A 24701-nucleotide genomic window follows, 5' to 3' on the forward strand; every position below is an offset into this window, starting at 1 on the left:
AGCACATAATTGTATTAAATTAAACTAAATAATGCAAATTACTTCATTTTTCTCATGTAAAATGCAAAATGAGGATAAATTACATGTGATAACAGCACACATTGCCCAGAGGTGAATTCCGCTTTAAGGATGCACTCACATCCCCCCCAATTATGGCCTTCCCCAATTTTGATCAGCCATTCATTCTTAGTACAGATGCGTCCAACTATGCTGTGGGAGCCGTGCTCTCACAAGTTCAAAATGGACTGGAAAGAGTCGTGGCTTATGCCAGCCATGTTTTGACACGGACGGAGAGAAAGTGGTCCACCTATGACAAGGAGTTGTGGGCTGTTGTTTGGTCTGTGAGGCATTTCAGACATTATCTCAGCTGTAACCCATTCACCATCATCACAGACCACCGCCCACTTCTCAGTCTGCGTAAGGCTGATGTGACACAGGACCCGACAGGTCGCAGAGGCCGTTGGGCATTGGAGCTGGATCCCTATCAGTGGACAGTGGTACACAAATAGCGCATTCAGGCCGACTGAGAACCGTGCTGGAGCCCGTTCCCGCACCTAATCGCGAACCGACCGTCGTGTTCACGCCACAGATATTTGCGTTCGCGAACCGGAAAATTGGTTCGCAATGCGAACCGCAAAATACTAGGTTTTTCTCTGCAAACCGTGACGACAGCGTGGTCGTCAGCAGGTTCATCCGGGTAACACAGTCACGTGCGAAAAAAGTTCAGAGCCCGGTATGAACACTGGCGGTTCGCAGACAAACACTTTAGTGCCGAACGTAACTGGTGCGAGCACCGACACCAGCTCCGTTCTGGTCGGCCTGAAAGCCATAAAAGAGGGAAAGAAACATGCCGACGCCATGTCACGAATGCCGTCCCTGCAACAGCCCCCAACGACACCGGAGGACGACCAAGAGCCACTGGGGGACCAGAAGGCACCTGCGGTGACAGAGCTGGGCCCAGCGTCATCGCCGCCTGCTCCAGTGGACAACCTGCAGCCACAACTGTGCCCAGTGGAAAGCACTGAGTCAACGCCACCGGTCGACCACACAGGTAGTGACTTTATACACCATTCACTTTCAAACCAACACATTGACATTTTGTCCGCACAGCTCTCAGATCCTATTCTGGCTGAAGTGCGTTCATGGGTGCAGGAAAACAAACGGCCTTACCTTAGGCATGTGAAAGGGCGTATACACAGAAAACTTTGGTGGCAGTTCCCAAAACTGTTGCTTCACCACAATTTGCTTTGTCGAAGGGTTCATAGTGCAGCAGGGCAGACTGTTAATTATCAAGTGTTAATTCCTGAAGCTCTGATTACAGACATTATGCACATGCTTCATGGAAACCCTTGTGCTGGCCATTACAGTGCAGAGCGCACATATAAGAAAGCCCTCACAATGTGCTACTGGACCAATATGAGGTCAGACATTGAACATTTTTGTAACATAGTATGTAAAACATGCGACGCCTTCAGGAAACCCATACCCCCACACAGAGCACCTTTACAATCTATTCAGGCTGACAGACCATTTCAGTTTGTGTGCATGGACATTACAGAACTGCCTCTCACCTCACAGGGAAAGAGGTATGTCCTAGTAGTGCAAGATCATTTCACTAAATATGTGAATGCTTTTGCTATGGCAGACCAGAGAGCAACTACTGTAGCTCAGTTGTTGTGCGAAAGATTCATTCCTGAACATGGTGTTCCGGAGGAACTATTTTCAGACCAAGGGCGGCAGTTTGAGTCAGATATCATACAGTCAATCTGTCAGAGACTAAACATAAAAAAGAAAAGGACCACACCCTACCACCCCCGTGGCAATGGGATGGTGGAACGGTTCAACAGAACCTTGAAAGAACAGTTGGCAAAACTCATTCACGACAAGGGAGGCGAATGGGACTACTATTTGCCAGCAGTGGTCCTCTCTTTCAATGCCACTGCACACACTAGCACAGGATATTCACCATACTTTCTTGCTCATGGTAGAGAGCCTCGACTGCCTACTGATGTGTTCTTGTCTCTGCCAGGAGCAGCAGAGAGTCCCCAGAATTATGGCTCAGAACTGGTGACACGCATGGACACAGTGTTTCAGGCAGTCCAGGCTAATACTGAGGAACAGAGACTCAAGCGTGAGTACTATTACAACCGACAGGTGAGATTTCAACCCTATCAGAGGGGAGATCTGGTGTGGATTGATGATCCAACCACCGTAAGACAAAAACTTTCTCCCAAATGGACTGGACCGTATGAGGTGGTATCCTCAAATGACCAGGGACTGATTTACAAACTGCTGGACTTGAAACACCCACACAAAGAGCCAAAAGTGATTCATTATGACCGTCTTAAACCGTTTAGGAGCACCTGGGAGGCCTCCGAGGCACTGGGACATGACACTCCTCTCCCCAGGTACACAGCTCTATCCGGTTCAATGCCATTTCAGTTTGGGTCTACTGACACTGGTCAGACCTCAGCTACTAGCACTGGTCAGACCCAAACCGCAACAGGCCCAGTGGTGCCCCTGATGCGGAGGCCGTCAGGCCGTGTGGTACCAGCACCACCACAACAGACTCAAGGGACTGAGCTTGGTGCAATGGGGCCAGGGGTATCACAGGACACTTCATGTACTACCCGTTCAGGACGGACTGTGCGCAGGCCACAGCGCCTTGTGCCATGAGCATAACTTGAAACCAAAAAAAAAAAAAATCCCCACAAAAAAACAAAAAACAAACAAAACAAAAAAAATAGAACGGAAAAAAAAAGGAAAAGAGAACACAAGGGGAAGGAGAAAAAAAAAGAAAGAAAAAGAAAAGAGAGAAAAAATGGTTTCTATCTTGCATGCTTTGTGGTTGTTTTAATGTTGTAGTTGGATAAATAGGGATATTGAGTGTTGTATGTGATAACTTCCTACTGTGTTTTAAGTGTTGTATGATAACTCTCTTACGGAATCGGTTTTACCCGACCTCTTACTTGGGAATTCAGGGTGTGGGCTATGTTGAACAGTTAATGTAAACTTAATGAATTTACAGGACAATGCCATTGTTTTTATATTGATCACTTTCAGTTGTTGGGTGATGTGTTACATTTGCCATTTCAGGTTTAACACAGGAAAAAAAAAAACTGTTGTGTGGGGAATGAGGACATTCTTTTTTCAGGAGGAGGACGAATGTAAGATTATATTTGTTATTGTTGTTGGAGTATGGTAATTGGAATGTGTGTTGATGTGAAGGGACTGTATGGTCAAAGGGCGGAAGGATATGTCAACCTAAGGGCGAAAGGATATATGGAATGGAATGTATATGATGTGGCCGGATTATTTAAGAGGTCTCGTGAGATTACCGTGGGTCAATAAAGTGAACTGTGAATCGTATATCTCTGTGCTGTGTATTCTTACCCACGACCTAAGGACTAATAAGTAATTTACGTGTTACACTACTAAAGGTTTAGTCTAGGGCTGTCCCTAAAGATTATTTTCCTCCCGATTATTCTATCAACTATTTTTTTCGAATAGTCACGATTATTTTTTAATTTTTTTTGGAAGGGAAAAACTGTGATATGCCACTTAATTTTGACCTGAAAAATAACAGACAAATAAAGCAGAGTGCACCTAGGGCCTATTAGGACAATGATTTCTTAAAAAAAAAATAAAAAAAAAAAAAAACCTATAATACATACAGGCCTAATATAATATATTTTTGTTTCAGTTCAAATCAAGTAAGCTTATTAGCCTACATTTAATGATGTATAAAGAGGCCCAATTTATAGCCTACAGTATTAGGAAAGTGGAAACAAATATGGGCCACAATAGGTTAGGGTAAAGGCTACCAGAGATTATGAGTAGCCTGCAAGGAAAGAACGTCGAGGCTACTCTGTCCATGTCATTCTGTTGACGCACCAAAACCCTGCTGGTCCCTATCCCCTTTCTGTCGCTAATATAGACCCAGTTAGTAATTGCAGCACGACATAATTATGACTTATTATATTATTAGAATAATATTACTATGTATTTAGACCTGCAGTCGGCACAAACAATATTGAATAGTGCGAGGTGAACTCGTGCACCGTCCGTGGAGGAAAAGGGAAGAGACCTTTCTGAATCAGGCATGCATTCCTCTCACTTCTCCACATCTCACGCTGTTGGCCGGAATATGCACACTTCTGTTGTCTTCATTTACTTTTTAACTTTGTATACAAGCTCTTCTACAAACACCCCGACCACTGTCACCCTAAAGATGTTGAATATTGCGTCTATAACAGGCACATTACGAATCACTGCTTTATCTCCCTGTCGTTGCTATGCACGCCGCCAGCATAGCGACAGTATAAAGCAGTGTGAAATATACCGCGCGTCTCGGTCTGAAAAACTTTCACTTCCTCAATAAATATAGTCTCCTACAGAAACACAACCAGGTCTTGTGCCTTGTCTTTAAAATATCGCCACACTTTAGATGTCTTTGTCCGTTTATTGGGCTGATAAGTGGTGCCACTGTTACCTTCATCTTTGTTTGACACTGACACTCTCGGACGTGCAGCCCCTGTCATTTTCTCCACTTCTGTTTTCAGCACGTAGGCTACCTCGCGGCTCGCACAAATCACTTTTTTTCATTGGGCTGATTAGTGGTGCACTGCCACTGCACCTTCATCTTCGTCTGACACTGACACCCTAGGCTTTCAGCCTCTGCCATTTTCGTCGCTTCTGTTTAGCACGTACCTCGCGGCTCGCGCAAGTCACTTTTTTTTTTTGCGCAAATCACGTAAACGACGGTATGTTGAACACGCCGACTTATTTACGCAATCGACGTAATCGATTACGTCGAATAGTCGGGACAGCCCTAGTTTAGTCTTGAGGTTGCTGTCTGAGGGCATGCAGGTTCAGGGTTGTCATTCTGCTTGGTCTGCTTGTGCTAAACCTGGTCATACAAGTACAGCTCCAGGGGCCTCATTTATCAAGCGTTCTTAGGCACAGATCTGTGCGTAAAGCGTGCGTGCGATCATTCCTGAGCAAAGTGTGGGATTTATGAACATGTACTTGAACGTAGAAATGTGCCTAAATCTACGCACACCTCAGACCATGCGTGCGAGTGGAAGAAACAGGAAATTGCAAATAATATTGACCGTGCAAGCTACAGTTTGCTTTGAATGACAATGGAGTATGACAGTGTGCTATTTTACAGTGTTTTCGTTCATGTGTGTCTCCTTTTTTTTTACTTATTCTGAAACACGGTCCTCCTCCTGCCGAGAGCACCTCCACTTCTGCCACAGAAATGGTTCTATCTCCGCACTTCCCGCCAGCACTTTGACTGGCGCGTGTGTTCATGTGTGTCCGAACAGGGAGGCGCCTTCGAATTAACATGGCATTTGAATATATTTTAATACCATATATGGTTACTTGGAGGCGTTTCGGGATGCTAATTACCCCGAATGCGCGCATGCACAGTGATTTGGAAGGTGTGGGATTTATCATGCAGACGTGTGCGTAGGAGCAGCCAACGCACGTTTGATAAATCCCGATTTTTCTGTACTTGCGAACATTCTAAATTTCACTCCTAAGACACAATTTAGAAGACATTCTACGAACTGATGATAAATGAGGCCCCAGGCCTTTTTATTCGAATACCATGAAAAAGTTGATTTATTTCCATAATTCCATCAATAATGTTAAACTGTCATGGATTGTAGATTCATGGCCCAGTTTTTTTAACTATTCCAATCATTATTTTTTTCTTTTTATATACGTTGGCCTTCCAGCTAAAAAAAAAACATGAATTGGGGAATTCGCATTATTAGAATATTGTTATAAAATCACATTTTTCTTCATCAAAATTCGGGTCACATTAAATCAGTTGAAATTTGGTACTTTCTACATAACATGCAATGGTCAATACTTGGTTAGGACATTCTCTGTCTTCATAATGGCCATGATGCGTTTAACATTGAAGTTAATGGCAAAAACAGTGCATGGGAGTTATGGAAGCCCAGATATCCTTGATGCTTTGCTGTCAGCTGTTCTTGTTTGTTGACCTGGTGCCCCACACTTCACTCTTCAATATACCCTGTAGATTTCCATGCCACGTTTTGGTGTTAACTCACCAGTTTAATTCTAACTCAACAGAAATAAAACCCCATTCATTTTCAATGGGGTTTCATTTCTGGTTATTTAGAATTAAACTGGTGAGTTAGCGCCAAAACGTGGCATGGAAATCTACAGGGTATATTGAAGAGTGAAGTGTGGGACACCAGGTCAGCTATACAAAAACAGCTGACGGCAAAGCATCAAGGATATCTGGCCTTCCATTACTCCCATGCACTGGTTCTGCCATTGACTTCAATGTTAAACGCATCATGGCCGTTATTATTAATATTAAGACAGAGAGAGTCCTAACCAAGTATTGAACATTGCATGTTGTGTAGAAAGTACCAAAGTTCAACTGATTTGATGTGCACTGATGTGAAACAAATTTTGATGAAGAAAATTGTGATTTTATTACAATATTCTAATGATGTGAATTCCCCAATTCATGGTTTTTTTGAGCTGGAAGACCAAAATGTGTAAAAATAAACAATTTAATGATTGGAATAGTTAAAAAACTGGGCCATGAATCTACAATCCATGACAGTTTAACATTATTGATGGAATTATGGAAATAAATCAACTTTTTCATGGTATTCTAATAAAAAGGCCTGGAGCTGTATATCTGGTGGTGAAAGTCCACCAGTGGCGTAGTCGTAAAAACACACACTTTGCTAGGACCCTTTAGGACCCCAGGTTACACAAGCAGAATGTTGGTCACAACCTCAACACAAACAAAATTCCACACAAATTTCTGGCGCACCCCCAGGGAGTGCCCGCACCCCAGGTTAAGAACCACTGCTTTAACACATTGAATGCCGGCAATGTTTACAGAATTTTGTCGTAGAATCCCAGTGTTCTAAACCATTTTTTTGTGTTTTTTGTACAGTCACAGCATATTATGTGATAGGGCCAGAGAAACATGTTATGTTTGTTTGAAAGGTGAGACTTTAACCTCTTAGTGTGTGAAACCCGTGTGCCAAAATCAACATGAAAAGGACATATTGACGCTTTTGTGAATCATGCGCCGTTTTCACGCGATCTAAAGCATTTTATAAAGCATTTTCGCCTCCAAAAGCTCATAGCAGTTTCTTGTCCAGCACTTTGGACAACTACCTCTGTTGTATTTTAATGTGCTTTATAAATACAATTGACTCAACTTGACTTGACTACTTCTAATTGAGATGTCATGAACAATAATACTATGAATTTAGATGGAAATTACAATTGTAGCATATATAATAGCTGAATGTTATAACTTACTCTCGGCAGTAGTTATTGTCCCACCTGGCAGAGGGGAGCGGTTTGCAGTTGGTCACACAGCAGTTGGTCACATAGAATGGCACATAAAAAAGAATTTAAATGATAATTACATAGAGGAATTGTTCAGCATGATTTTGTTAATCTGTTAAGACACGGCCCTGTTACATTATATTTCTGGTTACCAAAATGGCAATGACCAAGTCATCGTATTATTAAAGGCTCTGTTTAATGTTGTGGTAATGTATTACTATGGCAGTAAAGGCTTTTCAACAACTAATGGAGCGTCATGCATTATGAGGCTACAATCCTGAGCTACGATGGAGAAGGCCGAACTAAACTCTGCTGACACTGGCCATATAGTGGCAAATGCCTCAGAGGCACAATTTGCTTGGCCCATCATTTCTGTGTGCAGACACGTGTATCGACATGCAATACTTTATACTTAAATGCATAAAAAAGGCAGAGAAAGACCTCTGTAATGTTTAGGGTAAAAGTTGGGGGAAGAAATTAACATTGCACAAAGAATTATAATAGGCCTACACAATTTTAGTTTAGTTTAGACAGTGTTTAGTTTTCATACAGATTTTTTGAAATTATATGTACCGGTGTCACAAGTGAAGTTGCTGTCTGTGTCAATGCCACTGGAGTTGAATGTCACAAGGCCCAGTCCTGGTCCCTCTCCTATGTTCTCCATGATCCATGTCTGGAACGCAGAGACGCGAGCGTAGACATCTGGAGCTGAGCCTGTGCCACATGGAATCCCAAAGTTGGTGATCCCAGCCTGCACCCACGTGGAGCCTTGTTTACACTGCAGAGGACCTCCAGAATCTCCCTGGACACACAGAGGGGAGGACATCACAAGAGGGGAATTTAGTGCAACTTAATTAGCACATTCAACAAAAATTCTAAGACATTCTCTTACATGACACACAGCTTTCCCCTTCTTCCCACCGGCACAGATCATGGTGGGCAGAATGACGTCACCCAAACGAGTGTTTTGAATTTCACAGGCACACTCATTGTTTCCCACCACCTGCAGCTCCACTTCCTGCAGCGTCCCAGGATCTGGAAGAGGATCTGGAAGGAGAAGACATAATTACAAAAAACAACACGATTACATTTCCCGCATTTCGTATTGGGAGTAATACAAATAATTATTACCTCCGCCAAGGAGGTTATGTTTTCGGTTGCATTGGTTTGTCTGTCTGTCTGTCTGTCACGAAACTTTGTGGAGTTGTTGGAAATGACCAAAGGAACAAGTGATAATATTTTGGTGGTGATCCGGATCACGAACGGGAAGCAGGATGCACCTAGTAACAGCAAATTGAATTGCGGGACAGGGTGAATTTTGACATTCCAGTTTCTAACTCCACAAAAAGAAGGCAGAAAGAATTAAGATAAAAATAGGGTGTAGTAGTGAAATGTTCTATCAGACAGCTTCATTGGCAGAGTTCTGCACTCTCTGGCCCTCATTTATCAAAGTAGCGTACGGCGTAAATCGTGCGTACGTTCTTTTCTACGACCGGTTGGCATTTATCAAATCTCATCGTAAGCACAGGAAAGATGAAATCCGTACAACTGCTCTCTGATGGTGTAAGCCATTTTCAAGTTGGACTTGAGATGACAATGATCACCAACTTGAGCAGTAGTTGTAGGGCAACAACTCATTATCCTAAATATGTGGCCTAGGTAATAACAAAATGTTTTTACATTGTATATTTTGGCTAAAACCCAACTTCTACCTGTTTGAATTGGTGCAGCCTTCCTGGGAGCGCTGCGCACATTTGGCATACTAGGTCAACAACTGCAAGAGACTACTTAGCCTATTTGTGATTTGACGTGATGTGTGAATAATTGTGCAATATACAGCCGCTTATTGGACTGTGCCTTGACTGCCTTCAGTCATGGGATCAATGGAAACAGCAGTGCTCTAACGCTCGCGCTGTCGTACGTGGGCATATGGATGAAATAGGTAGTTAGCCTACTTTAGTCAGACCCCCGAGATGTTTTTCCTCATAGAATGGGTCATGAGAATCCCATGTTCCTGAGAACAGAGCATACATGCAAATGCACATGCTATCCACATTCGGGTTTTGGATGGCTGACTGTCCAATTGGAGAGATTGCAACAAGTGCCAGCACCATCCATGAATGACTGACGTCCCTTCTTTTTAACAGTTGGGAGTTCAGGCGCACATCAAGCAATACATACAGCTAATCTCCCGGTTGAGTTTCTCACACAACTGCTATCCGAATATACACCTGACACTTGTGTGTCCGATAATAACACTTTATAGTCGTCCATTTAGGTGGCAAAAAGGCTATTCCCTCGAAGGACTGGATAGCGCAGGAGAGAAGCAGGGCGCACATGAGCGCGAGAAGGACAGCGCACCTGACATGCAAAGTCTTCTTTCCCAACAAATGGATTGGACACTGTTTGTTCGCCAGTTTCACGTAGGACCCTTTTCTTGACCTTGTTTAAAAGTTTATTCAAGTTTATCTTCATTATTTCTGCTGTCAAACATTTAATTGTAAACATCATTATTTGGAAATCAATCGACCCCTTCCATATTGAGAACTGAAACACTGTTGATTATTTCCACGTGTTATTTTATTGCCTAATTTCAAGCTGTCAATCAACCAGAAACGTGGATGTTTTAGCCGAGGGGTTACAATCAAAGAAGAAGGACCCTGGGTGAAGTCCCTCAAATGGCAAATCACATAGCATGTGGCCAAATTTTCATTTAGGTTATAAATCAATTCCAATCAAAACAACATTGTCATTTTTTTGATAAATATATTGGGTATGTATATGTTAATCAGAAAATAATGTGTGGTGTATATAAAATAATGTAATATTTTATTTTAAACCATATTATTAGTGTGTCCCACTTTAAGATGTGCGTCCCTAAAGTGGGACAGTTGTAAAAGTAGTAATTTAATAAGTCAAACATTTGCATTAATACTCAAATTAATACTCAAATTATTCCAATTAGAAACACTTAAAGTGGTGGTTCGCTATTTTAGACATTAAGCCCTGTTTGTGTGACTTCTGGGGTGAAGTAGAGATGTTCTCATCACAATTTTGACATTTGGTGCTGAACGGAGCATTGGGGTATCCAAGATTGCAGCCCCCCCACCTTTACATTGACTCCAATAGAGCACTCAAACAATCGATTATAAAATGGCATTAAACTTTCGTTCGAGAAGACATGGAACTCACCGTGTGGTCAGTGATAGACAGCGATAAATTGACCCAAAAATTGCAGCGAAATATGCCTTCTAACTGTTGTTTAGCATTTGGCGGAACTATTTTCCCCAGACGCCGTTGAATAGCAGTAGACATTCAGCCAGTAGGTAGCGATAGTGTGTTTGTGTAGACATCAAGGAGCGAGGTAGAACGGCTATCTTTGAGTGGGACTGGCTACAAAAACTACAGCTTGCATACAAACCATAGATAGTAACATAAACAAACGCACCCCCATTTCCGTTCGCGCGGAGTAATGGGGCACCTAAGTCTCCACCCCTTCCGGGCGGCTCGTGGGGTTGGGAACGCAAAAACTTTTGACTGGGCTGTAATGGACTGATCAAAGCTATTTTCCGATCCACCCCGCATTTCTCCGTCGATCACACATATGCTGTGCCTCAGAAATAATAACAACCAATGGTGTGCTTGTTGACTTCACTTGGCAAGCGAGTTTTGAGTTGTGTGTGTGCAAAAATATGTAATTATTTGGACTACACAACAGACGTTGCATGTCCGACGTGCAGCCACTTAAGCCTCGGTGCAGCGGTAGGGCTGCCTCGGTTCACGTCAGATATGCGAGGCGCATGTGTAGTCTCTAACACAGTTTTGCACAAAAGCTAAAATAACGTTTCTTGCGTGTCGCAAATGAGTGGTCTTACGCCATGAATCCAAACCTTTCAAATTCACTGCCATCATATGTGAAATCCGGAGCACATGCCAAACGGGATGAGGATTTATCTTGACTCGCTCCATTAACTCCAATTCAAAATGTTGAGCGCTCCAGCCCCACAGATCGGAAGTAGAAGGGCGTGACTTAGGTGCCCCATACTAGTCAAACCAATACAATCAATGAAGACGAACAATAAGTAAGGGTTAACGTTCGGCGAGAAGGTCGCTACCGTGGAATAGCAGCACGACAGAGAGAACTTTTAGACCCCGACGCGAAGTGCTGCTATTCCACAAAGCGACCGACTCGCCGAAAGTTAACCCGCTTATTATATGGATATACTTAAATGATTCACACATGGCGGGGACATTTCTTTAGGCCTATTTAATGTTAAGTCTATTATAGTTTTTAATGTCAAAAGATTGTTGCTGCGCAAAACAAAACAGTGCCGTTGTGGAACACCGCTAGGCAACAGCTAGGTAGCCAGCCCAGGACAACAGGTGTTGTCTATCACAGCAGCTGATTAGAGTCTTGTTGAAAAGTCACTTTAGCAGTGAAAAGTCTTGTTGCCATTGACAGCGGTCTGTTATAGACCAACCTGTCCGTTATCGAAAAATAACAGACGTGCGAACGTTGGGGAGCCCCGTTGAAATGAATGGAGCATTCGACCGATGACGTCACACCATATAATAATGATAATATATCTTCTCTGGAAGCGTATTTCGCTGTGATTTTCGAGCCAACGTATCGCTGCCCACCTCTGACCACTTGGTGAGTTTAATGTCTCTGCAAACGAAAGTTTAATGCCATTTAGCACGGCGGATGGAACACACAAAAGGGCCTTATCGTGCACTTTTGAGTAAAAGCATGAAAATCGGTACACATATCCTTAATATGCTGATTAATGTTAGCGTTGGAGGCGTCACGAAAAATGCATCGTTTTCAAGATGGCCGCCAAATCCAATATTGCCAACCCATATTAATGAATCTACCTGATATTTGGTAGTAAAACCATGAAAATCGGTACACATATCCTTCTTGATATGCTGATTAATATTAGCATTGGAGACGTAGCGAAAAATGCATTGTTTTCAAGATGGCTGCCAAATCCAGTATGGCCGAGCCATATTAATGAATCTATCTGACACTTGGTAGTAAAAGCATGAAAATCGGTACATATCTCCTCCTTGATATGCTAATTAATATTAGCATTGGAGGCGTTGCGAAAAATTTAGCATTTTCAAGATGGCCGCCAAATCCAATATGGCCTACGCATATTAATGAATCTACCTGACACTTGGTAGTAAAAGCATGAAAATCGGTACACATATCATTCTTGATATGCTGATGAATATTACCATTGGAGGCATTGCTAAAAATGCTGTATTTTCAAGATGGCCGCCACATCCATTATGGCCAACCCATATTAATGAAGCTACCTGACAGTTTGTAGTAAAGGTATGGAAATTTGTGCAGTTATTTTTTTATATTTTGATTGATAAAATAAATCGATACTTTGCAAAAAAAGGTTTACATTTCAAGATGGCTGCCAAATCAAATACGGCCAACGCATTTTAATAAATCCTTCAGGCACTTTTGGTAAAACCATGGAAACTGGTGCACATTTACTTCTTGATGTGCTCATTAATATTAGAAATTGAGGCATTGCGGGGAAAAAACAATTTTTCAAAATGGCCTTGCATATAATTAACACTCACAAAATACCATTGACAATAATTAAACATTATTGGCATGTTATCAAATGAGGTGATGCATATGTTATGGTTTTGCCCAAATTGTGTCTGCCACCACCACAATAGATTATTTTCTGTAATGTGATAACTTAAGAATAGGTGCAAGAGTTTGCACCACCTCTTGTGCTCTACAACTCTATAATAGGTGCATGAACTGATAAAGTGTTGAAGCTTTTGTACAGATGGACAGATCTGTATGAAATGTTCTGTGCTAATACTCTTGAATAGGTACACTCATTGCATTCTTGAGGCCTCAAATAGGTAATACGGCAGTAGCGTTATGTACAAATCCAAGGCTTTTGAGGGGCTTGTGGGATGTACAGCACCTCTAGCGCTTAGTGATAACTGCATAGGCCTTGTACAAATTCCAAAAGGGCCAGGATTTCAAGATTGCTAGAGAGAAAGTTCACTTGATTTGTTAATTCATGGACATTGTTATGATTGCTTACTTCAAAATAAACCAATAGTTGATGACTACTTCTAGCTGCACAAGGTTTTCAACCAAACTGCAATCCTGTCTATCCAATGCAAGTTGTATGGTATATCTTGCCTGGTTAACACAAGTTGATCTCACAAGTGAGATAATCTGGTGGTTATGCAATTATAAACAAATAAGCAATAAACAAATATTTTCCAGTTTGGTCCAAGTACAGTCATTTTTGCAGCTAAAAATGGCTATTAAAATTAAAATGGCGGACCATGGAGAAGATCCCCCTTTTCAAATATGAAAAGGGTCATTCCAGCTGGAATCAGCAAATGGTCCCCACTCGACCCCCTCGGATTTGCTTGAAAAAAATATATGTGATGGCTTAAACATCCAATAGAACATATTCACCATTGCAGATTTCAGCTGTGCATACTTTTCCCACAAAAAATCTGTAAATAAGGACACCCCCTCCCCCTGATTTGGTGTCACTGCCTGAGTGACCATATTCAGACTTAATTATCTCCAAAACTATTTGTGGTAGGTCCATTATTTTTTCAGGGCTAAGAGTCATAGACCTGATGAGCATACATTACAATTTGCAGCACTGTATGCCAAATTACACCTTAATACTGGCCCTCTACTTTTCTTTGAAATTAAAATTGCAAGGGTTTTCAGATGTCTATAAAAACCTCGAATTTCAACATTCAAGGTTCATCCTTGGTACATGGTCAGATATGTGCCATGACTTTCACATCACATCATATTTGATATAAGGGTCCAATGGTTGTTGAGATGCAGAGGTCCAAAAATGGGCAAAAACTAATTTATACCATTATTTGGAGCAATATTCCCAATCTATGACACCAGTTGTGAACTTGCTGTTTGGTGTCTCTGAAAGATAATATTATTATTCATAACATATCTAAAATTTGGGATGGTGTTTTGCCCCATTATTTTTATAATGAATTTTAAAAACTCATTCCTGTGTGACATGCAGGTGTACCTTAGAAGCCCTGTTACCTTAGAAAAAAATTGGGTTTACTACACCTAAAATGAATAGCCAAGTCAGTGTACACTAAAACCTAAAATCTCTGATACCAAATAGGTGATTTTATACTTGTTCAGCTCAGTATTTCAGTATATCTGACTTAACCCTCAATTCCATCCTAAGAAGGTGGCCAATCCCCTTGATTTTTGTGTTCCATTTTCACACAAAGATGGCGGCTCATGGAGCCAATGGCATAGTTCCAAAATAGTTCCAGGAAGTCAGCATCATGGGAAGGAAACAATACATCATTGTTTGGAGCAATATTTCCAATCTATGACAGCGGTTGTGAACTTGCTGTTTGTTGTTTCTCGAAGAGGATATTCTTATTAACAACATATCTAAAAATTGGGATGGTGTTTTGCCCCTTTATTTGTATAATGCCTTTTCAAATCTCAATGCAGTGTGGCATGCATCCCTCAAATCCATCCAAAGTGGCGTCATGAAAAGACACCCCACCATTTTTTAGAGCAATACCTCCAAAGTATGACACAAGCTGTGAACTTGTTTTTTGTTGTGTCTGTAAGAGGATATTTTTATTAACAACATAGCAAAAAAATAGAATGGTGTTTTGCCTCATTCCTTTTCATGATCGTAAAGTGCATTGCGGTGTGACATAAGCCTGTGATCAAATAGTGCAGAGGGAAGCGGAAGTGGTGAATTGTTCTGGGCCAAGGACATGGGGGAATCAAGATTGGGTACTCATTACATTGCATGTATTGGGAAGGGGTCTCTTCAGACGACTTTATCCCGGGCCCAGGCAAAGCTGTTTGTTCAGCTCAGTATTTCTGATTTTTGTCAGGGATTCTGGCCTCATCTTTTTAAGTGTACTATCGGCCAGATGATCAAGTGACTACGCAACATGTTCTCACTGGCGCTACGTTAGCAATAAATTCAAGATGGTTGAGAGAAGTACCATTTTGAGAGAAGTCATAAAAAAACAACCTCTGGAAATAAAACAAGGTGTTGATATGATTTCCTTGATGCTACCTTGACTTCCTTGATGGTGATTTAATATTTGAAAAAAAAAAAGATGAAATGTATTAAACAAGTCAGGAACTTTCAATGCTCTGGCCTGTGACAAATTATTTTATACACACTTAGCTTTCAATCACCAGCTGCATCTTATGAGTTGACTTTATAAGGTAGCTTGCCATTGTCATTGATGATGCATTAGGTATCTGCACTCATATTGTTGTGTGCAATCATCCGTCACTGGCAATTCAATGAGGAACACCTGAATGAAACTTTGAATGAAACTTTATTGTCATTGTACAGGTGCAACGAAATTGGTACCTTGAAGAACAATGACAATATAGGTATTGATTTCAGTAAGGATACCACCACCATGCTCAGGGCACTTCGGTCAGGGGAGGATGATGGGGGGCGGGAAGTTCTACAATCAGGATACCTCTTTTCAAACTGTCTCCTCCTATGTGTCATCTCTAATCAACTTTTACTTTCCTATGCGACCATAAAACAGTCCCACCCCCGCCAACAGTCACCACGACAGAGGTACCCTGACTGTAGAACTGTGACCCGCCCCCAATCCACCACCATATCTGAACACTTTTGCATGCTGCAAAGATTCCTTTCGGCTTCTATCATTTCACCTGGATCAATGTAATGATGAACTTTACAAGTATTGTACATTGTCTACAAGTATCCAAGCCATGATTGTTGTAATCACTGCTGCTAACCTGCAATCCACTTGTCAGCATTGCAGTGGTATAATGTTATAATGATGCAAGCAGCTGAATTAGATCGCAACAATATGACAAGAACCACATGGTTGTCTGGTGCCAATATGAACGTCTGTGCCTTCAATTTTCACCTGATATTAAATACTGCATGCAAGCAAACTCTTCTAACTAAAACTCCAGGACCATGTTGTCAAAATAGTCTGAGGTAATCTCTAGCCAGTATGAATTTATTTGTATGAAGTATGAAGTTATTTTGCAATACAGCTGGTAACTTAACGAGTAAGACACAAGCTTCATAGCAAATATAAAGTTACAGTTGCTGATTGAAAGATTAGTTAGGATGGGAGTCCTTGTTGCAAACAAGAGTGCTACAATTCTTTAATCCTAATTTAATCCTATTTCATCACTTTATTCCAAGACTACTACTACCGCTACCAGTACCACTACTACTACTACTACTACAACTACTAAAATGATGATTATGAGTATTAGTATGATTTTACAATTAAAATAATTAATGTCTATCAAAGCCATGTGCAATATGCTATTCTTGCTGTGTGGCAGCAATCAATTCATTTACAAGTGTTATGGTTTCCCTAGAATTTGCTTTGTCATTCACAGGGTAGCCATCTTGTTTTCACTATTAAGGTGACATCAGAGCCATGGATTTGAGAGTTGTGACAAGTCGGTTGGTGACATGGTCCTCATAGCTTCAAGTAGTTGTAGCCAATTGAGATTTTGAAGTCCGTTATAAAAAGAATGAGGCAAAACACCATCCCAATTTTTTTATATATTGTTAAAAAAAACATCCTCTTTCAGAAACACCAAACAGAAAGTTCCTACCTAGTGTCATAGATTGGAAATATTGCTCCAAACATTGGTGCAAATTATTTTTTCCCCATCTTTGGACCTCTGTATCTCAACAACCATTGGAGCCTTTAGTTAGATATACTATGATGTGAAAGTCATGGTATATATCAGACCATATACCAAGGATGAACCTTACATGTAGAACTTTGAGGTTTTTACAGACATTTGGAAACCCTAGAACATATGATATCTACCTGCAAATTGTAATATATGATATTCAGGTCTGGGACTCTTAGCCCTGAAAATATAATGAATCTGACACAAATAGTTCTGGAGATAATTGAGTCTGAACATGGTCACTCATGCAATGTCGCTAAAACAAGCGTAGGGGGTGTACTTATTTACAGATTTTTTGTGCCAAAAGTATCCAGAGCTGAGTTCTGATATTGTGGATATGATCTATTGGATGTTTAAGGCATCACATACATTTTTTTCAGGCAAATCCGAGGGGGTCGAGTGGGAGATTTTTCAGAAATTTGCTGATTCCAGCTGGAATGACCCAAAAGCGCAATTTTTCCGGTCATAATGAAGACTTAGAATTTGATGGTGGTGGTAAGTATTCACGAAAAGGGTAACATTAGTGAATGGGCAGCATGAATTCTGGAACTAAACAACTAAAAATCTCACACAGTGTCCCTTCAACAAGTCATTTGCTAATGTCCAGAAACATCCATTAGGGGCAGTCACATGAGCCTCAACTTACTGTTTGCCATGTTACCAGTCATCACACACTAATCATTACAAAAGGGTTAATTACAATTTCACTGATGCTAAAGCAAGTGTTTACAAACCTTTACCATACATGCCTAATAGTACTTGTTAATGGTTAGGTGGTAGGAGACAACAAAGAGATAATGTTTTTTTTTTCATAAATAAAGGAGGGTTATCTGACATTTTAATGATGGTTTACTAATGCTTAGAAGAGAGTTCAATCACCATAAATGAATCATTAATTAACACTATTTAATAATTACCAAGAAATACATAATGACTAACTGGTGATTCACTATGGGTTAACTAATGTTAAAATAAGGCTTAACAAAGGCTTAACTTATGCTTAAAAAGGGGTACTTATTATAAAGTGTTACCGGGAAGGGTAATAATCCAAAGGGCACAAGCAATACTGACATTGTGTGATGGCAGCCTAAGGGGTCTTACACACCAGGACGGTAAAGCATCGCGGAACGGCTGCGTTTTTCACCGGCCACGTATTTCACTGGAGTCTGTGAAAATACATTGAAACATATCTGTCCTCACACACCAACCGGCGGTAGTCGAGCGTCAGCGGCGCGGGAGCCGGCTCTGCACCGCGCTGCATTTGGAAAATAGAACTCGAGCGTATTTTTCACGCCGGCGACCAGCGGTGTCTCATTCAAATGAATGGCAAAGTAGCATGCTAGCTTTGTCTGTGGGGAGGGACTGGCCGCGCACGCCGACGCTGTTAGTGTGAAAGGCAGAGAAAAACACACCGGCGAAACTAAGCAGTAAGACTGCGTTCGTCCCGCGACCGTTTGGTTCCACCTTGGTATGTTTTGGCCCTAACCATTCTAAAACGGGGGCTTAACTTGTGTCACGAGGGAGAGACAGACGCGCGGCAGGACACGGATATCATAAATGGCAGTTTAACATGCACACCAAGATGTTCGCGTTCACTTAACGTCTCCGGGAGCATCGCGAATCCGAGAGGTTCGCGGGCTGCCTTTCACACTGCACAGTCAACGTCCAAGTTCTATCCGCTGGCAGCAGCCATTCATTTTCAATTGGAACCGCTCATTGAACGCGGACGTCCGCGCAGGAAAATAGACTCGAGTTCTATTTTCAAGGAGCATCGCGGACACGCTGCGCTCCTGTGTGCAAGGCATGATCTGTTTTCATGTATTCTAACCCAGTGGTTCCCAACCTTTTTCTTCAGGGACCCATGTTTTTACTATTGTAAGCTTTGGTGACCCAACCACGCGAGCGCCCGCACGAGACGGAGTCACAAGATGCCCTCTGTTTCCTGCGAAAACTAATTTTAGTTATTTTATTCCTCAATTTGTCTGTGGTGAAATTTAGAATAAATGTTTAATGTAGCACTTACAATTTGTTGCTTCTATGCATTTATTAGTTAAATGCTTTGTCTTTTATTCAACATGGGCTATATATATTTAAAATGAAACCCCTTAAAATCAAGAGGGCTCCGCGACCCCCTGTGGATCTTTGGCGACCCATAAGGTGGGTCCCGACCCATAGGTTGGGAACCACTGTTCTAACCGTTTCAGACAGATAACGGACATGTGAAGTGGACATCCGCGCCGTTGGTGTGTATGTACCGTTAGAATTATCCGGTTAATGAGGCTCTTAAATTTACTTCTCCATTATAGTAGTGATGTTGTGATAAAATACATTTTGATTGATTGATATTAGGTGTCATGAAAGTACCTCCGTAACCAACAGTGCCCCAGCCGGTAGCCCAGCATGTGGCATTGTGGAAACTGCTCATGTTGGAAGCCAGGCAGATGGGTCTGATGTAGGACGTGAAGTCAACCGGCCTATCAAGCTTCATCAGAGCGATGTCGTTGGCATAGGGCTCACTGTAGTAGTCAGAATGTACAATGACTTTGTCGACATAGCGTTTGACTTCGTTTGGATTGGGAGCGGTCGAGCTCAGATTTTGCTTTCCCAGGTAAACAGTCCAGACATCGGGATCAGATCTGAAATAATCAAATGGACACACAAGGAATGTGCTTTGCAATTACACATACACATTTGTCATAGAGCAAAAGAATGGCTTCCGTTTACCTCCAACTAATACAGTGGGCAGCCGTGAGTACCCATTGGTTGTTGACGAGAGTCCCTCCACAGACGTGGCTTCCATAACAAAGATTATAGATGCTGACTTGCCAGGGCCAGTTGCCAGGAGGGGCGTCCTCTCCTCCCACAATCCGGCTGTTTAGAGGAACTTGGCCACAGTCTGGAAGGGGAAAGACATGATACCACGGCCATATTACATTATGTACACACTTTATGTGCCACATTGATGAAATTTATTATAGAGCTCATAAACCACGCCACTATTTTTTGCCCCTTCTTCTGAACCCCATGGTAGCTTGGCATTCCCATACATACTGTATGTGCCAGAGCTGTATACAACAGCGTTACATTATGCTTTTATCTCTGGTCATGTGGTTTTACGCTAGCCTCGGACATCATAGCTAAACCCATCTCTGCCATACGTTTGTGTTAGCATGGCTAGGTTATGTGTACGGTACTAATTGTACAAATTTGGCCATGCAGCTATTGTCCTGACACGTTATCATTTTAGGTCAAGTAATAACACAGTCTGTTGAAATTGTGTGCTTTGAAATGTGCAAAAATGGTTGTTTTTATCAATTCTTCTCAGAGTGCCCAATGATATGGAACCGAAGTACCCAGCGCTACTTCGTGAACTTTGTGAAGGCTGTAATAGTCAGCCTGCCATCAGCAGCTAAGGTGCTTAAATAAACTTTTGATGGCATTTTTTGTTAAAAGTTGGCAACCATGCCAGAAGTTATCAGCATGGGCTAAGGTTTCAGAATCACCTGGTTGCCAACTCGGAACTTGACCTTTAAGGTCAAATATGAAGGTCAAGAGGTCAACCACGGTCAAATAACAGTGTTATTTAGTTAAAAATTGTTACAAAGTTGTTAAAAGTGGGCAACCATGCCAGAAGCCATCAGCACAGACTAAGGATTCAGAATCAACTTGTTGCCAACACTGAACTTGACCTTTAGGGTCAAATTTGAAGGCCAAAAGGTCAAAAACGGAGTATTTTCTTGCTAGTCATTGTTGGGAACTGTATATTCATGGAATTCTTTTTCAAAAGTTGGCAACCATGCCAGAAGTTATCAGCATGGGCTAAGGCTTCAGAATCACCTGGTTGCCATCATGGAACTTGACCTTTAGGGTCAAATTTGAAGGTCAAAAGGTCAAACACGGTCAAATAACAGTACCAATATGTTATTTAGTTAAAAAATGTTTAAAAAAAGATGTTAAAAGTGGGCAACCATGCCAGAAGTCATCAGCATGGACTAAGGATTCAGAATCAACTTGTTGCCAACACGGAATTTGAGCTTTAGGGTCAAATTTGAAGGTTAAAAAGGTCAAACACTATGTATTTTAAGGTTTGACTTTTTGGGGGACTGTGTTCGTGGAAATCTTTTTCAAAAGTTAGTAACCATGCTACAAGTTATCAGCATGGACTAAGGTTTCAGAATCACCTGGTTGCCAAGAGGGAATTGACCTTTAAGGTCAAATATGAAGGTCAAAAACAATGTATTTTCTGGTTAGTCTTTTTTGGGGATCTTTATATCCATGGAATTATTGTTTTCAAAAGTTGGCAACCATGCTAGAACGTATCCGCATGGACTAAGGTTTCAGAATCACCTGGTTACCATATGGAACTTGACCTCTAAGATCAAATTTGAAGGTCAAAAGGTCAACCGAGATCAATAAAACACACATGCTTTCATAAAATAGTTGTTTGCATGGTACTGTATATTGAGGCCTATAATTTAATGTTTGATTTGGCTTATCATGGTGGGGCTCTGGCCTGTCATCCTTAGACATTCATCATAGCTCATTAGCATAAAATTAACTTAAACTTGTATTTTTTAATTTTCATTCTGGTCATCTCAATTACTTTATTCTTCTTTGTGAAGCACATTAAGCTGCTGGTATGAAATGGGATATGCCTTGGCTCACCAGTGAATTTGCTTCTTTCCATAGAAAAAATAATGACTTCAGTTATTTCTGATGTGTTTCAAATGGTTATAGCAATGAAGGACACTTGCTGATTTGCTATGTCATATCATGGTTAGGAAATAACCTACAGTAAGAGTAGAGCAAGTATTGCACACTTCTCTTGATGTTCTCATGACTACTGTAGAATGTTCTGTTGCAATTTCCCAGGCTTGAGTTTTTGTGTCACCTGTATAAAGCACCAGGCTTATCTTCGGGTATTGATCGACTATTTTCAGAAGACAAAAAGGCAATTGATATGTTACCACCAAGTGATGCATATGGATTGCATCTTGCATAAGCAAATCAGCAGGCAAATATATGGCTGCAGTCTGACAAAGTACGAATTAACAAAGACACTGAGGAGACAGGTGGTTGGAAAGTTGTAGACTTGATGGCTGTGTGGTAAAGGAAACATCCAGTCCCACATAGTAGCTTAGGACTGATAAGATGTGGTTGTGGAACCAAGTGGGCAATACATGCCTGCAGTTGCCTGAGGAATGGACAGCCCTGTAAACCGGCATGTGATTAAAATGTAGAATGTTTAAACGCTGTAGGGATAGAACATGATCTGGATGACACAACCTTTTTGTAATAACAGCAACAATAGCTCCTTTAAATACATAAATATCCAGTATGTACTGACATCACATTTGAATTTGAATTATTGTTTTAATTATTGTTGAAGTAAAGAGACAATATGATCAATTACATTCTTGTTATTGACAATTTGCAATAATCACTTTCACTCATACCCTAATAATAAAGACTATATAACTTCTAAATATACAGTCCCTTAAAGTATTGGAACAGAAAGGCAAATTTCCTTGTTTTTGTTGTTCACTGAAGACTTGGGTTTAAAGGGGCTCTAAGTAGAATTAAAAGGTTAATTAATCACTGTCCCGAGTCATCTGATACTTACAGTAGGTGAAGTGTGACTCTCGCGACCACTTTCACCGTCCACTGTCAGAAAACCCCAAATGCAACTTTTGACAGCGCTGTCCGCTTCGGGAGAAACCTCATCAAAACAGTGTTTTATTTTCTTTACAATTATTTGTTCCAATACTTTCACTCACCTAAAGTGATTTAAATCATATGGAATATCTCCTCCAGGTACTAATTATTCAATAGATAATGCAAACAACTTGTATTTTATGAAAGCATTTTTTTTTACCCCGGTTGACCTTTTGACCTTCAAATTTGACCTTAAAGGTCAGGTTCCATGCTGGCAACCATGGACCATGAAACCTTAGTCCATGCTGATATTCGTCTAGCATGATTGTCAACTTTTGAAAAAGAATTCCATGAATATGAAGCCCCCCTCCAAAAAAGGCAAACCAGAAAATGCATTGTTTTTGACATTCAAATTTGACCTTAAAGGTCAAGTTCCATGTTGGCAACCAGGTGATTCTGAAACCTTAGTCCATGCTGATACCATCTAGCATGGTTGCTTACATTTGAAAAAGAATTCCATGAATATACAGTTCCCAAAATAGACTAACCAGAAAATACATTGTTTTTGACCTTTTGACCTTTAAATTTGACCCTAAAGGTCAAGTTCCGTGTTGGCAACAAGTTGATTCTGAATCCTTAGTACATGCTGATGACTTCTGGCATGGTTGCCCACTTTTAACATCTTTTTGACAATTTTTAACTAAATAACACTGTTATTTGACCATGGTTGACCTTTTGACCTTCATATTTGACCTTAAAGGTCAAGTTCCGTGTTGGCAACCAGGTGATTCTGAAACCTTAGCCCATGCTGATAACTTCTGGCATGGTTGCCAACTTTTAACAGAAAATGCCATCAAACATATATTTTTGGGGCTTGGCAGGCTAACTATAAGCTCGATCGTGATGCCGCAATGCATGCACACTTTGCCATTTCAATGCATTTTGGTTAGAATTTTCTGATTTCAAATTTCAATGTAGTTCACCCCCTCCCTCCAGTAATAGTTTTTCAATCCAGCCAGTCCAGACCCTCTGTACGAATGAAAGTAGTAAATGACCTAGTCTGCTTTTACCATCCCCTAGTACTAATTTCATTTTGTACAGAGAGTGGAAGTGCTGAACCGAGAAATGTAGAGGGAGGAATGTGGTCCGTGTATCTCGTGGCCATTCTATTTTCATTTTCAAATCATTTTGACTTAAAAATGTGCACTTATCATACATGAAAAGTAGATGTTCTCCATGTCTGCCTTTGACTTAGCAGTACAGTATACATAGTAAATATTCATGAAAAGATCAAGTTTGTGAATGGGCAGCATATATTTTGTAAATAAAGGACTAAAATTAGATACTCTACCTTTAATACTGCCCGAGTGATCACATGGATCTGTGAATTCACAAGTTTTCAGGATTGTATATAAAGAAAATTCTTAACCTCATAACTTACTATCTTCAGTAGTTATCGTCCCTGATGGCAGAGGGCTGGGTGGCGGTGTAGATTGTACAAAACTTGGCGGTGTAGATTGTACAACACTCGGTGGTGTAGATTGTACAAAGCTGGTGGTACTTCCCATAGTTGCGGTTTCACTGGTTGCCATGCCTTAGGAAATAAAACAGATCTAGATTGCATTCTCGCAGAAAATGCTCAAAGTCGGCTTGCATTTTGGGCCAGAGCTGAGCAGTTCTAGTAAAACTAGACCTATGCAGTCACCTTTGACTGCTAAGGTATATCCCCGAAACGCGATGCTTCCAGTCCCCCATCATTCCTACCACTCTTGTCCATCTATTTATAAAATTGTATATTAAATTCAAAACTTTAAAGAATTATATTTAATATCTATCCATAGATCAATGCCTGTTGGTCAAACTGGAGCCGTTTAGGAATTCCTTAGTTTGTAATATCAGCACAATTATCTGATCTGTCAACTCTTGATCAAAACTATGACCTGAT

The 24701-nt window shown here is 41.0% G+C and overlaps 2 protein-coding genes across 2 annotated transcripts; one reads left to right on the forward strand and one right to left on the reverse strand.

Annotated features, from left to right (window-relative positions):
* The first annotated feature begins 855 nt into the window (after positions 1-855).
* Positions 856-2705, forward strand: LOC134467953 (uncharacterized). Its single transcript, XM_063221969.1, has 2 exons — positions 856-1051; positions 2030-2705. The coding sequence occupies exons 1-2, from the start codon at positions 859-861 to the stop codon at positions 2674-2676; spliced, it is 840 nt and encodes a 279-aa protein (XP_063078039.1). The 5' UTR covers positions 856-858; the 3' UTR covers positions 2677-2705.
* Positions 2706-7906: 5201 nt separating this feature from the next.
* LOC134466947 (tryptase-like) lies at positions 7907-24348 on the reverse strand. Its single transcript, XM_063220874.1, has 5 exons — positions 24198-24348; positions 19826-19997; positions 19466-19737; positions 8255-8409; positions 7907-8164 (listed from the first exon to the last, which is right to left on the reverse strand). The coding sequence occupies exons 1-5, from the start codon at positions 24346-24348 to the stop codon at positions 7907-7909; spliced, it is 1008 nt and encodes a 335-aa protein (XP_063076944.1).
* Between the last annotated feature and the right edge of the window lie 353 nt (positions 24349-24701).

Source organism: Engraulis encrasicolus, chromosome 17 (assembly GCF_034702125.1).
Source record: "Engraulis encrasicolus isolate BLACKSEA-1 chromosome 17, IST_EnEncr_1.0, whole genome shotgun sequence".
NCBI classification, from domain to species: domain Eukaryota; kingdom Metazoa; phylum Chordata; class Actinopteri; order Clupeiformes; family Engraulidae; genus Engraulis; species Engraulis encrasicolus.